At 35.3% G+C, this 14,753-nt stretch overlaps 1 protein-coding gene across 1 annotated transcript in view; it reads right to left on the bottom strand.

Annotated features, from left to right (window-relative positions):
- Nucleotides 1-6,562: 6,562 nt before the first annotated feature.
- Nucleotides 6,563-14,753, bottom strand: part of LOC123564144 (developmentally-regulated GTP-binding protein 2-like) — a 32,133-nt gene continuing 23,942 nt past the window's right edge. Inside the window, exons 12-14 of the mRNA XM_045357502.2 lie at nucleotides 12,991-13,049; nucleotides 11,970-12,023; nucleotides 6,563-9,646 (exon numbers count right to left, since the gene is read on the bottom strand). Coding sequence (XP_045213437.1) covers nucleotides 9,560-9,646; nucleotides 11,970-12,023; nucleotides 12,991-13,049 — 200 coding nt within the window. The 3' untranslated portion in view covers nucleotides 6,563-9,559. The remainder of the gene's footprint in view (nucleotides 9,647-11,969; nucleotides 12,024-12,990; nucleotides 13,050-14,753) is intronic.

Raw genomic sequence — 14,753 nt, 5'->3', positions numbered from 1 at the left:
TGGTTCAAACTTAAAATAGTTGTTCCACCTTATCACCCATATGACACAAGGTCCATAACTCTGATACTAGGATTTCATGGATTATGCCCCCCTTTTACTTAGAATTTCAGGTTAAAGTTTTCATGCACTTTCACTTTTATCTCAGTTATTACTAAATGGACTTGATTCAAACTTAAAATAGTTATTCAACATTATCAATCACATCATATCACACAAGGGACATAACTCTTGCACCAATATTTCATGAATTATCCCCCCTTTTTACTTAGAATTTCCGGCTAAAGTTTTAATGCACTTTCACTCTATCTCGGTTGTTACTAAATGGATTTGATTCAAACTTAAAACAGTTGTTCCACCTTATCAACCACATCATATGACACAAGGTGCATAACTCTGGTACCAGTATTTCATGAATTATGCCCCCCTTTTACTTAGAATTTCTGGTTGAAATTTTGATGCACTTTCACTTTATCTCAGTTATTACTAAATGGATTTGATTCAAACTTAAAATAGTTATTCAACATCATCACTCACATATGACACATGGGCCATAACTCTTGCACCAATATTTCATGAATTATGCCCCCCTTGTACTTAGACTTTCAGGTTTAAGTTTTGATGCACTTTCACTCTATCTCAGTATTACTAAATTGATTTGATTCAAACTTGAAGTTGTTATTCCACATCATCACCCACCTCATATGACACAAGGTGCAAAAATCACTCTTGCACCAATATTTCGTGAATTATCCCCCTTTTTGCTTAGAATTATACTTACTTAATGTTCTTTATCTCTCTTATTACTCGATACTTTTGACACAGACTTGAGCTATTGTCCAATATCTTCATTCTTATTGGAGTCATTAAACACTCTAGTGACAGCTCCAGCTTCCTCAGATGTGCCCAGTTTCACTATCCAGCATCGAAATAGTCGAGCGTGCTGTCTCCTGTGACAGCTCTTAATAGGAATGGACATCTGTCTGTCCATCTGCAAATCTGGATCCTGCAATTACTTGAGAAGTTTTCAAGCTAGATTGAATAAAACTTGGTATGTTTATAGAAGGCAATGTGTAGATAATGCACGTACATGACTTATGCTTGTAGGTCAAAGGTCAAGGTCACTAGTGAAGGTCAAGTAAAAAAATTTTCAGCTCCATAACTTTTATATGCATTGATGGATTATGTTAATGGTATACACAAATGTTCACCATGATGAGACAATCTGTCAACACATAAACTATGCTTGTCGGTTAAAGGTCAAGGTCACTGTTCAAGGTCAAGGGAAAATTTGTTTTTGCCCAGTAACTTTTAATTGCATTGAAGGATTTTTTTATTACTGCACAGAAATGTTTCCCATGATTGGACTATTTGTCGCACACATGACCCCTGGTTGTTGATCAAAGGTCAAGGTCACTATTGAAGGTCAAGTAAAAATTTGTTAACGCTCCTTAACTTTAAGTGCATTGATGGATTACCCTGAAATCCCGAAAATTAGCCGCGGCTTATTTTAAATTTTCGTAAGGATTTGGTGGCCTATTATCGAGACCGGCGTATTTTTGAGTCCGGCGAACTTTTGAGTACATATATCCGGTAATGGTTTAAAAATCAGCGTATTTTCGAGTACCAAAATACTGCAGATACGAGCATCATATTTTTTTCTTTTTAGAAAAAACATCGAAGTACTTCTGACATACCTGGTTTTGTTATATAATTTCTTAATGAAAATAATCCGATGCCAACAGATAATTACCCATTAAAATGTTTTGTCTGGTCTAACAAACAACGCACATATGATTTAAATCGCCAAACGGGTATTAATAACTTACACAATAAGTGATAAACAGCGCATTGTCATTGATAATATTTCTGCTACAAAAATGTGGACGGCCTGTTTTTGAGTGCGGCTAATTTATGAGCACTTTTTGCCTGTAGTGAAATGGTTGCTTATTTTCGAGACCGGCTTATTTTCAAAACCGGCTTATTTTTGGGATTTCAAGGTATCTTAATACTGCACACAAATGTTCCCCATGATGAGACAATGTGTTGTGTACATGATCTGTATGCTTGTAGGTCAAGGTCAATGTTGAAATTTAAGTAAAAATAGTTTTTGTTTCTTAGTTCCTAAATGCCTTGAAGCATTTTTAGTCTTAACACTGTTGCGAACAACCACAAGGGATGAACACTAACAAAGTTTTATACCAGTAGGGGACTTCTGTATTGCCTCACTTGTTAACGTTTCAAAACTATATAAAACTATTTTTATACTTTTAGAAAATGATACAAAAAATGCAGTGGGCCCCTATATAAATACCAACCCTTTTGCAAAATGCATATGCAGTTACAGAATAGAATTTCAAGGATCTTAAGGACGTATGCTAGAATTTGGTGCGAGAATTTTCCCAATAACAGAATTTCTTCAAACTTTGGATATTGAAGGACAATCATCTAAGAAACAAAAAAATGCAATAAAAATCATAGGTCACCGGTATCGAAAAAGAGTTATCTGCCCTTGAAAACGGCATTTCCCCCAAAAATGACGTTTTCAAGGGCAGATAACTCTTTTTCGAATCCGGTGACCTATGATTTTTATTGCATTTTTTTGTTTCTTAGATGATTGTCCTTCAATATCCAAAGTTTAAAGAAATTCTGTTATTGGGAAAATTTTCGCCCATCTCATAAACAGGGAATTCTAGCGTACGCCTTTAAATTACTAAGTGCAAAGATAACATATTCCTAGATAATTATTGTACCCCCCAAACAACAAAGTTGTAAGGGGGGGGGGCAGGGTGTACTGGTTTCAGGTTGTCTGTCTGTCTGTCCGTAGACACAATCTTGTGCGCACCATCTCTCCTCATCCCCTTGACACAATTTAATGAAATTTCACACAAGTGATCAGTAACAACAGTACCGTAGATACCCATGTATAATGCGCACCTGTGTATAATGCGCACCCCCGATCTTAGTCCAAAATCTTGGGAAAAAAAAAAAAAAAAAAAAAAAAAAAAAAAATTTTTGGTCAATTTTGAGGTGGATGGAAAACGAAAGTAGTTTACATTGACACCGGTAATAAATTTTATCTCCGCGGCGGAGAGCAGCATCGGTCTCGCGGTACCATCGATTTTTGTTTTCTCGAAAATAAAACCAGTAAATTATTGTTATATTTGTTGTTTTACCTTTTTTAATTCACTATTTTGAATAAATAAATAGCAGCTGATTCAAAATTTCGGAATGGTATCTTTCAAAATGACATGAGCTTCTCAATTTAAACTGATAACAAAAGGTGTGATAGTCTTTTTGTCACGATCATAAAGCCAGTAATTACCGGCAATTAACGTGTCACCTCGTGTCAATTATGTTGTTCACAGTTTGATCTCGGTTAAAGATAATTCTCGATCTTTAATTAGTAACATAATTTTTGTGATTTATAAACATTTCTTTCGTCAAAATACTTTTAAATTTATATGAAATTAATTTTTTTGAAAGAAAAATAAACAATTCGATCTTTTACGGAACGTAACGGCAATCTTAGATTTTAGCGGAGACAGTAAGCGCGGGGAGTAGTTTCCCTTTACCAAAATGGCGAACATCGGTAACAAACTTGTTTTGAAGTTGGAAAATTGTCTATACCTGTGTATTATGCGCACCCACGATTCGGGGGTGGTCCCGGGGGTCAAAAAACTGCGCATTATACATGGGTATCTACGGTAGTTGTGCATGGGGCATGTTAGGTTCTTTAAGAAAAAAAAAATTGCAGAGTTATGGGACTTTGTTTTTTGTTACTATACTATATACATAGACACAATCTTGTGCGCACCATCTCTCCTCATCCCCTTGACACAGTTTAATGAAACTTCACACAAGTGATCAGTAACAACGGGGAAGTTCACATCGATGCTCTAGGGTAGAGTAGAGACCGACTACAATCGATATAACTCAGTACAAAAATTGTACCTTCCCTGTTGAAGAGCTGAACTCTGCAAACTCCACGGCTATGTAGGGTTAACTGGTTCCTTGCTTTTCATCATAACACTCAATGTGCAGGGGAAAAAAAGTTTTACATATTTCCAGGGCCCAATTTTTTATTGGTCAGTTACTTTACTGGTAAGTATCATTTACACAACAGCCTACCCTTCCCTAGAGCTCAGATGTGAACTTTCCCAATATTACATCCCAGATCCAGCTATTACATACCCTCCTATTTTAGTCAAATATGCCCATTCACTGGTTATGAATAATTAATGTCATTTTCCAGCTTTAATTTCAAATACTTTCGAGTTGCAATGAAAACCAGTTTGGTCACGGTTTAAAGCACAAATCTACTGGCTGGTGTACAAATTGTTCCCCTCACATGATAAATTGTATAGAACATAAAATTATCTCCAAGTACAACTTGCTTTGCTCATTTTGAAGAGAGTCACAATTTACACAGTTTGTTATAGTCGTCAAAGTTTTTAGTTTGAAAATCCAATAAATGTTTGCATCCCTGAGATTTGGAAGGGTTACTGTTTATAGTAATTAACAACAAGATCAGAATCTGAATAATTTTATCATTGTCGTGCCCGCTCTGTAACTCTTGAACCGCTTGAAGGATTTTAAAGAAACTTTGCAAAAATGTTCACCACATTGAGACGACATGCAGAGTGCATGTTTCAGATGGCTTGCTTCAAGGTCAAGGTCAAACTTAGGGGTCAAAGGTCATATGACTATTTTTCATGTTTATATTGCACTGCATTGCGGTGCTCTTGTTTTTATTTGGCAGATTCCTTTTTTGTTCACTTACAATAATTTTTTTATTGAATTACTTCCCTTTTATGTTACTACAAATAGCTTATTTTGTAACATTTTTATTATTGGTCATAGGTAAAAACCGAGACCACTTTTCTGTGGTACAACATGGATGGTACCTCCAATTTTTAGGTGTATTTTGACATATCTATACCTGGTAAGGATTTTTTTGTGGACTTGATAGTTTTTTGACTTAGAATTTTTTATGCCCCCGAAGGGTCCGTCCGTTCGTTAGTTTGTCACAATGTTAACTTTTTGCATGAAGGCACTTTACTTGTGAACCACTGCACCCAGGACCTTCAGACTTCACATGCTGATAGTACTTATTGAGTACACAACCCCTACTGACTTTGGGGTCACCAGGTCAAAGGTCAAGGTCAATGTGCTGCGGGGGCATTTGTCACCATTAGTGACAGCTCTTGTTTTTGTTTTAATTTCTTCCCTTTGTTCTTCATATCCTTTGGGCTTCAACAGTTAAGTTCTTTAAATTTTGCTCCCTTCCTCTTCTGATATAACCCTTTGGGCGTATATTGCCCCGCTTGGCGGAGCTCTTGTGTTATATGTTGTGGTTGATGATGCAAAAGAACTATTACAGTTTGAAAAATTCCATTGAGTCATAACAAAGATACAGTTACAGACAAGGAGCATAATTCATGATAAATTGGTGCTATAGACTTAGTTATGTCCCTTGTGTCAAATGATGTGAGTGATAATGCTGAACAACTATTTCAAGTTTGATTCAAATCCATTTGGTATTAACAGAGATAGAGTGAAAGTGTACCAAAACTTTAGTCAAAATGGGGGATAATCCAAGACATATTGGTGCGAGAATTATGATCCTAGTGTCATAAAAAATGTGAATAATGATAAAGAATAACTATTTTAAGTTTGAAGCAAATCCATTCAGTAATAACACAAAGTTAAAATACATCAGATCTCCAACCATGGCACAAGCAAGGATGTCAGGACAAGTGGGCTAGGTCTCCATATAATTTATATTGTCAAGCCTAAAAATAAATATTACAACTCTCGGAGGTCTTTAGAATGATTATATCATAGATGGTCCCGTCTCGTACTTTAAAGAAATCAGGGAAAATTTGTGTTACAGAGAATCTGGATGAAGCAATATATGTGACTTCCATGTCAGTAAAACCAGTTCTATCCACTCTACTCCATTAAAAAATAGTAAACATCAGCTCAGCTTTTATTTTGTTTTCATGATTTTGTAACTGCCAAGCAAATAATTGAACCGCACCATGAGAAAACCAACATAATGCATTTGTGACCAGCATGAATCCAGACCAGCCTGTGCAGATCAGGATCCATGCTGTTCGCTAACAGTTTCTCTAATTGCAAAAGGCTTTGAAAGCAAACAGCATGGATCCTGACCAGACTGCGTGGATACGCAAGCTGGTCGCAAATGCACTATGTTGGTTTTCTCATGGTGTGGCTCATTTATTATTTGTAAAAGCATAGAACAATGACACATTTTCAGTTTACTGTTTATTTCTATATTATTTTTTATTCACAATTCATGAAAATAATGTATGTAAAAAGTAGCACTTGTTAACAAGAAATTTCATTTTCTACTAAAACATGTTTATCATAGAACACAGTCACTTGAACAAGATACAATTGGCTCAAAATTGTTTGTATCTTTCATCCTTATTCTGGCAGTGATTGCCAGATACTTTCATAGAGAAAAGCTTAATTGTTTCTTCCCTAAAATGATTTACCACTTCCATACAGATAAGGAGAAAGCTACTGGAAGTGTTTCTACTTGTCATAAGTAAATCAACCCTAGAAAAAAGGGTATCCCTTTGATTTTTTAACACAGTAACTGCACTATATTGTCCAAATATCTTACTGTGAAAAGAAACAAATGATTTCAGATTAGCATATTTTCATCATCAAATATATAACAAAACAAGGTATATTTCATTTTAAATTTCATTTAACAAATAAAACAGGGAATAAGAAGCAGATCTACAAGACTGTGAATAAACTTGGAAAGTGTGGATAAAATTTGACCAAATGACCTCAAAAACAATAGGAGTCATCTACTGACTACAAGCAACCATCCTTCGAAGACTGACAGAGCTGACCTTTCTCCAGTAATTGACTGGAAATCATTTTCAGTCTCAAGGCTACTTGACCTTCATCCGAGAGGTATCAGTAGTCATCTCGTGATCACAGGCAATCATTCTATCTATGAAATTTGAAAGCATGAAAGTGCTTCAGATACTGATCAGTTTCAAGGTCATTATGACTTGACCTTTGACCTACTTACAGAACATTAGAAGTTATTAGTTGACCACAGGCAATAATTCTAAGACCTTAAAAGCATTAGGCCAATGCACTCTTATAAGCACAGACTTTTTTTCATTAATGTGACCTTAACCTTTGATCCACTGACCCCCGAATCATCAGGGATCATCTACTGACCTGAGGCAATCATCCTGTAAAGTGTAATGACTGTAGGCAAAACCATTTTCAGTCTAGAGGTGATTATGTACTCCACCTCTGACCCCTAAAACAACAAAGGTCATCTACTGACGCTTAACTTATTGTTCCCATCATCTAACGAAGTTTGATGACAGTAAGCCACAGTGTTCTTTAATTGAGCCGTGCCATGAGAAAACCAACATAGTGGCTTTGCGACCAGCATGGATCCAGACCAGCCTGCGCATCCGCGCAGTCTGGTCAGGATCCATGCTGTTCGCTAACAGTTTCTCCAATTCCAATAGGCTTTAAAAGCGAACAGCATGGAGCCTGACCAGACTGCGCGGATGCGCAGGCTGGTCTGGATCCATGCTGGTCGCACACCCACTATGTTGGTTTTCTCATGGCACGGCTCAATTTATTGAGCAAAAACTGTTCTCAGCATCACTGTTACATTGACCTACTGACCCACATAGCAATACGGGTCATCTATCCACTACAGATAATCATCCTATGAAGTTTGACCATTGTGAGACCAAACATTTATCTAGTTATTGACCGAAAACTAAATGTTCCACTGACTGACACACAGACAGATCGACCGGCAGATAACGTAAACAATATATACCCCTCTTGTTTGCAGGGGGAATAATGAAATATTTAACACTATCATATATAAATGACTAGGTGTAAAAAATAAAGTAGAATTGTAACATTTGCACACATTACAAAAATGCATATCATGCTATAAAAAAAAAAGAGAGAATTGTTCTTTTCTTGTCAATTATTCTACATGACTGACAAGTTTGATTTCAAAACAGTGACAATACACTACTGTAGCATCTTAAGATTGGGTAGTCTGAAGATATATTTGGATCAAGTTCAAACAGAAAGTGTATGTTCCTAGCTTTAACTTTAACACTGGCAGCAGCATAAGATTGAACTGTATGGCCACAAAATTTACATCATTTTGTATACTAATTTTAAGCTGTGAAAATATGTTCAACTGGAATAAAATACTTCCTCAGATAGAAAAACAACAGTGAAGTTGTGCATAGTAAAACATGCCTGAGGCAATATGCCTGTCAAGTTTGAGAATCTTAGGTCAAAGCATTCTGAAGTTACTGAGCTGAAACTAAATCGAAAGCGACTGATGGATGACAAGCACCATTTAACACATCCAACTGATAACTTCGGTCGACAGTTACCATGACCCTCAAAATCAGAAGTATGATTTGGCTGGGGGTGAGCCATGGAGGACGTGCTCTCTTGTTGGTAAGACATCTTCCCTGACCGGTTTTGTTCAGCAGTGAACTTCTTCAGAGGACTTGACAGTTATGACTAGGCAAGTTTAGCTTGCATGATGTCGAAATCAAACAGGTTTATGGTGAATGTTCCTCTTTAAGTAATTGTCAATGTAATTGTAAACAGACCAACTGACCTCAAAATCAGTAGGGGTGATTCACTGCCCATATTCCTGCAAAGCTTGAGGGATGTAGGTCAAGCCATTCTCAAAATATTGAGGGGAAAAAGTTTTTGTACTAATAGTCACTGTGATTTTGCACAGATCGTGCACCTGAGCAATATCCATATCAAGTTTCAGGATCACAGGTCAAAGCATTCTATAGATATTAGTGGAAATAAAATTGCCAACAAATGCAAAGACAGACCACCTGCACCATCTAATCTGGAGCCCAAAGACAGTGAACATTCGAACAGAAGATGACAAAATCTCAGAAATTCAGTCAAAATACAATGATGTAATCTCTGTAAGAACACAGCAAAGTTCTAGGTGGAAAATTGTACATTACAATAAGCCAATAACTTTGTTGTGAACATGTAATATTTCCATGTATTTAGAAAAAATATTCAAGTGAAATGTTTATTTTGACCAAGGTATGGCCCTGATGTATTCAACAGCTTGTCATCCAAGTATGTTCTACAAGGAAAACCAAGCTGCAATAATTTCTTAAAGTAACAAGAAAGCAACACAAAACTGCAAATTTATCATTAGTCCTGCAATACTTTTTAACATACCCGGTAACCATTTCTGATAAAAGAAGGTGAATGTTTGTCCAGCAATAACGTTTAAAAGTTTTAGCATCATGTTGAGCCGGCTTATTTTGAAAACATAACAGTTTATTCAAGTATCCTTGTACTGTTATGAAATAATCAAATCCTCCAATATAAATTTCAATCCGATATCTAGCTGTACTGATTCAGCGCTGAGATAATTTTTGATGAAGTTTCATTGTTCTCTTCCATTTCTGAATCACATAAAAATAAATTCAAATAAATACATGGGTGAAATCTGAATGCTGATAAGAGAGAGCTATTTCTTCACGACCTGTAGAACATCATCGTGGCACATCTTATGCTGTAGACCTACTCTCTGTGGACTGAACTTCACACTTCTACCCTGTAAATATAAAGAAATCTTGCTGTTGAAGAAGTTTCTAGAATTTTGTAAAAGATGTTGCCTTTTTGCAATTTCATGCAAGCTGTTAAACTTTTAGGAGTAAGATATTTTACTGAATAATTTGAAAAGAAATATGCATATAATACAGCAACTTTAAGCAAAAACCCATCTAACGGTCTAAATTAATAGTACAGTAACAATAAGGCCATAAAGGTTCTGTATCACTCACCTGGCTTACTTCTAACTTCTTCAAACTTGACCTAGCTTTCGGGAAGAAAATCATTCTGACAAAGGTTCATTAAGATTGATAGAAAAATTGGCCTCTGGAGTATTAACTAACAAGGTTTATTTGACAAAAGGATCTTATCTTTTAACCTCAGGTAGCCCAGTTTTGAACTTGACCTAGATTACAAAAAGACATTTTGACAAACTTCATGAAGATAAACAGAAAATATGGCCTCTAGATTGTTAATACGGTTTTTCAATGTTTTAACTTAGTGACCCAGTTTTTCATCTTGTATGTTTCAAACATGACCTGAATTCCATAAAGACAAACATTCTGATAAAGTTTGATGAAGAGAAGGTAAAAATTGACCCTAGATAACTCAGTTTCAAATTAAACACAAGCAAAGTCAGTAAACTTATATCCCCTACCAAATAAGCTGTTTTGTGAATGAGGGGACTATATTTGGAAAGATATTTAATTTCCAGATATAAACAAGCTATATACAAAGGACAGTGCAACAGTTTGTTGGTTCCCATTCTTTCACAAAATCATGGGGAAAAGCTCTGCCCTATAGTGATCTTTATTTGTATTAAGTTTCATGAAGACCCATCAATAGGTTACTTTGTTTTGTGGGAATTTATGAATTTTTGTTTTCTAGGAAATAACTCTGCAGTTACTGGAGGGATCCTGATATGCATGCATCACTGCCCTACAGTGATCTATATTTGTAATAAATGTCATGAAGATCCATCAATGGAATACTTTGTTATGTGGAAAGTTAATGATTGTAAAATAATCAAAATGCATTAACTCAGGTTAATGAAGTGATCCTGATGAAACTGCACATGTGCCACTGCCATATGTTGATCTAAATTTTTGTAAAGTTTCATGAAGATCCATCAATAGGTTACTTAGAAACAGTCAAAAATCCCTATATATTACCAAATCATGGGGAAAAACTGTGCTTTTACTAGGTCAAGGGGGACAATATTAAATGTGAGTAAAGGCCATGTCTAATCAGGCATTATGTGAGGTCTGGTGATTCTAATTAAAATACTTTATGAATTATAAGCATTTTCAAGTTTCCTTTTACCAATCAAGGGGAAATACTCTGCTTTGACTGGTTCAAGGAGGATAATACATGAGGAAAGGTCATTTAGTAATTAATAATTATAGAAGGTTTGGTGACTCTAGCTCAAATACGTTTTGAATTATAAGGAATTTCAATTTTGGACAGACAGAAGCAAGGAAGCATGAACGGGTGGACAGACAGCAGAGAATAATAATAAATTTCTGACAATGTTTCATACAGATCAGTTAGATTAGAATATTACCCCTTTAGAGAGTTAACAATGTTTTTACCATGAGTTGACCCAGTGACCCAGTGCTTTGTAATATATGGTTTGACTTATCAAACTTTGTTTCATGGAATCAAATATTCTGGACCAGCATAAATTAAGCAGAAATGATGGCCACATAGAGATTTAATAAAGTTTTATCTGTAATGTGTATAAGTTGTTAGATTAGCATATTTTTAACATTTTATATTAAACAAGGTTTTTACCATAGTGACCAGTAGTCCATCTTATACTGTTCACTCAAACTACAGTCATGAAGACACAATATCTACCAGTCATAAAATGAACAGAAAATCCCTAGGAGTGTGAACAAGTGTTTATTTTATATTTCTGTATACGTGGCCAGGATAGACAACTTTCCATAAACATATCAACTTTGAAGTGGTTGCTCCTACCTCTCAGGATACAAGCCAAGTTTGACCTATATCTCAAGTTTTTAACCCCAGATGATCTACTTAATCATCTAAGATTTTATTCAAACATTCTGACTAAATTTCATGAAGACTGGGCAGAAACTGTAGCCTCTAGAGTATTTTCAGTAAAAATATTGATGTCGGATGACGACGACTGACAACAGACACAGGGGTATCATAATAGCCTCACCTGAGGCACTGGGTGAGCTTAAAATTAATGTCAATCCTTGCATTGTAAGAACCAAGCATTGATCTACTATTCTTAGATAGTTAAGCAGTCTGTATCAGACACCTGTAACAGAATTGTAAAGCAAAAACTTTCTTACCCAAACTAAAGCATATTTGAAATTAGCCACTAGGGTTCTATGTATGGCATGACACTGAAAAAGAAGAAAAGTTCAACCTGAGATTATTACATAAAATCATCACCTTTGATCATCAATATAGAAAATTCCATGCATTAATTTTATCCCAGTTAACAGTTAACAGCAGTGGAACACTGTTTGATGAACACAAATAAGGAAAAGTAATAACATAATTATTTAGTTTTTTTGTATGTCATTATCATTTCAGTATTACGATACTATATAACTGGTATCAAACGTGACAGAGATTATCATAAACGTAAGAGCATTAGTCAGATGTATTTTACACGGAAGAAAGATGACTTTATACATGTAATTTTAACAGTACTGTCAGAATGAGGAAAACCATTTTTTTTTAGTTTTCATCTTCTCAGTATAAACAAAGCCAGCTGACTTTTTGTTTGTTTTATTGGGTTTAGAGTAACAACAACACATCTAGGTCTTTTGGCAAGTTTTATCAAAAACTTTAACCAAAATATTCTAAGTTAAAAACTGAAATAACTCCGTCAAAATTCAAATTAGAGTTACGGGTTTTCTCCTGGTGTAGACATTGAAATAAATAACTATTTAAGTTTCAAGTCAAAGCATGATAGTAACAGAGATATTGACTTTATCAAAAACTTTAACAAAAAAATTTTAAGTTAAAAAGGGGCATAACAAAATTCAAATCAGAGTTATGGGGATTGTTTCTCCTGGTGTAGACTTTGAGAGTAAATACCTATTTTAAGTTTTAAGTCAATAGCTTTGATAGAAACAGAGATATATGACTTTATCAAAAACTTAAAACCAATGGTGACAGCGAGGCCAGGGCAAGTGCAATAGCTTTACTTTTTCTTTGAAAAGTCGAGCTAAAAAACTGTTATATTCTAACATTATAGGTAAACTTAATTGAAAATAGGACAATTTCTTTTCTGTATGCAACTGATATTACCAAAGATGTTCGTTGTTCTTTTTTTTTCTGAGAAAATGTTTAATCACTTACTACATGTTCTACGGTACATCCACGTCTTAAAATCAAACCACCCTCAAAATCTGGAGGCTCTGGAAAACAGAAAACAAATGTTCTAAATAAAACCTTATATTACAGACTAATACCTTATGCCACCTAAAAAGTGAGCTGATAAAAACTGTGACAGTTGTCAAGAAGACCACTGCAGTGAAGCAATTTACACCTAAAGACAGCTCTTAAGTTAAACCCTATAAGGATTCGGAAGATCTCAAGTAAATGATTTTCTAACTGACCAAGTAGCGAACAATAAACTGTTTAGAGACAGACTGATGGACAACCAGCACAAGCACATATTACGTTCATACAAATTAAAAGGAGTCAATCATATGCCTGCCAAGTTTGAAGATCGTAGGTCAAGGTGTTCCGTGAAGAACTGCGCAGAAATGATTTTGGCACTTACAGTCACTGTGACCTACACCTCTGACCCACTTAAACTCAATAGCGTAAGTAGGGTCATGCATTGCCTATGAGCAAAGTGCCTGCCATGTTTAATGATCATAGGGCAATGTGTTCTCACAATACCGAGCAGAAACTTCATGTGTACAGTCACTGTAACCTTGACCTTTCATTCAATCTCAAAATCAACAAACAAATTCAGTAAATTTATATCCCCAGCCAAATAGGTTGTTTTGTGTATGAGCGGACTATATTTTGAAAGATATAACAATCAAAGGGAAATAACTCTGTAGCTACTGAAGAGATCCTGACAAAATTTGTATGTGGTCTATAATTGTGTTGAGTTTCATGAAAATCCCTCATTGGGTTACCTTGTTTTGTGGGAATCTATGAATTTTAAAACAATCAAAGGGCATTAACGCTGCAGTAACTGAAGAGATCCTGATGAAAGTTGTGCATTCACCAACACCCTATAGTGATGATTAGTTGTGTTTAATGTTCTGGTTTACTATGTAAATGGATTGTAAAACAATTAAAGGGCAATAACAGTACCAAACTAATCCTGACAAAACTGCACATGCAACACCACCATATAGTGGTCTACATCTGTGTAAAGTTTCAAAAAGATTCATCTAAAGGTTACTCATATACAGTTGAATTCCCTACTTTTTACCACATTGATTCTGATTTACTGGGTCAAGGGAGATAATACTAAATGTGAGCAAAGGTCATGTGCTAGAGGCTTCATGATTCTAGCTAAAGTACTCTATAAATTATAAGCATTTTCAATTTCAGACAGATGGACGAAATGATCACAGATGCACACACAGACAAACAGCTGGATGGACAATGCCAAATCTATATGCCTTCACCTTCGTCTGGGGACAATAAGGGTCTTTATTATATACCTATATAAATTCTGTAAAAAATCTTGTATTTCACAATTAAATATGAACACGCAGAAAAACATTCCATATTGTACCTTTTAGATTCCCTATTGTACCTTCCGTATTGTATGCTGCCGGACTACTTTCATTAATATGAATGACCTGACAAAGTTCTTTAAATAACGCACATAAAAACTTCACTAAGTTCCATTTTTATATCAATAAACATTGAAGATTTCGTTCAATAACAAAACAAATAAAAAGGTAGAGGTATATAATAAAAGGGTCATTATAACAGCAGCTAGATCTGGGATTATGTATTTGGCTCTTGTGGATTTTGCAAGGTCTGATCACATTTGGCGCTAGTGCGCCTCGTGAGATCCAATCTGGCAAAAATCCACTCGAGCCGAATACAACGTCCCAGATCAAGCTACTGTTATAATAACCCTATTA

Source organism: Mercenaria mercenaria, chromosome 2 (genome assembly GCF_021730395.1).
Source record: "Mercenaria mercenaria strain notata chromosome 2, MADL_Memer_1, whole genome shotgun sequence".
NCBI classification, from domain to species: Eukaryota; Metazoa; Mollusca; class Bivalvia; order Venerida; family Veneridae; genus Mercenaria; species Mercenaria mercenaria.
Note: the sequence above shows the minus strand (reverse complement) of the source record. Positions and strands in the feature narration are given on the sequence as shown.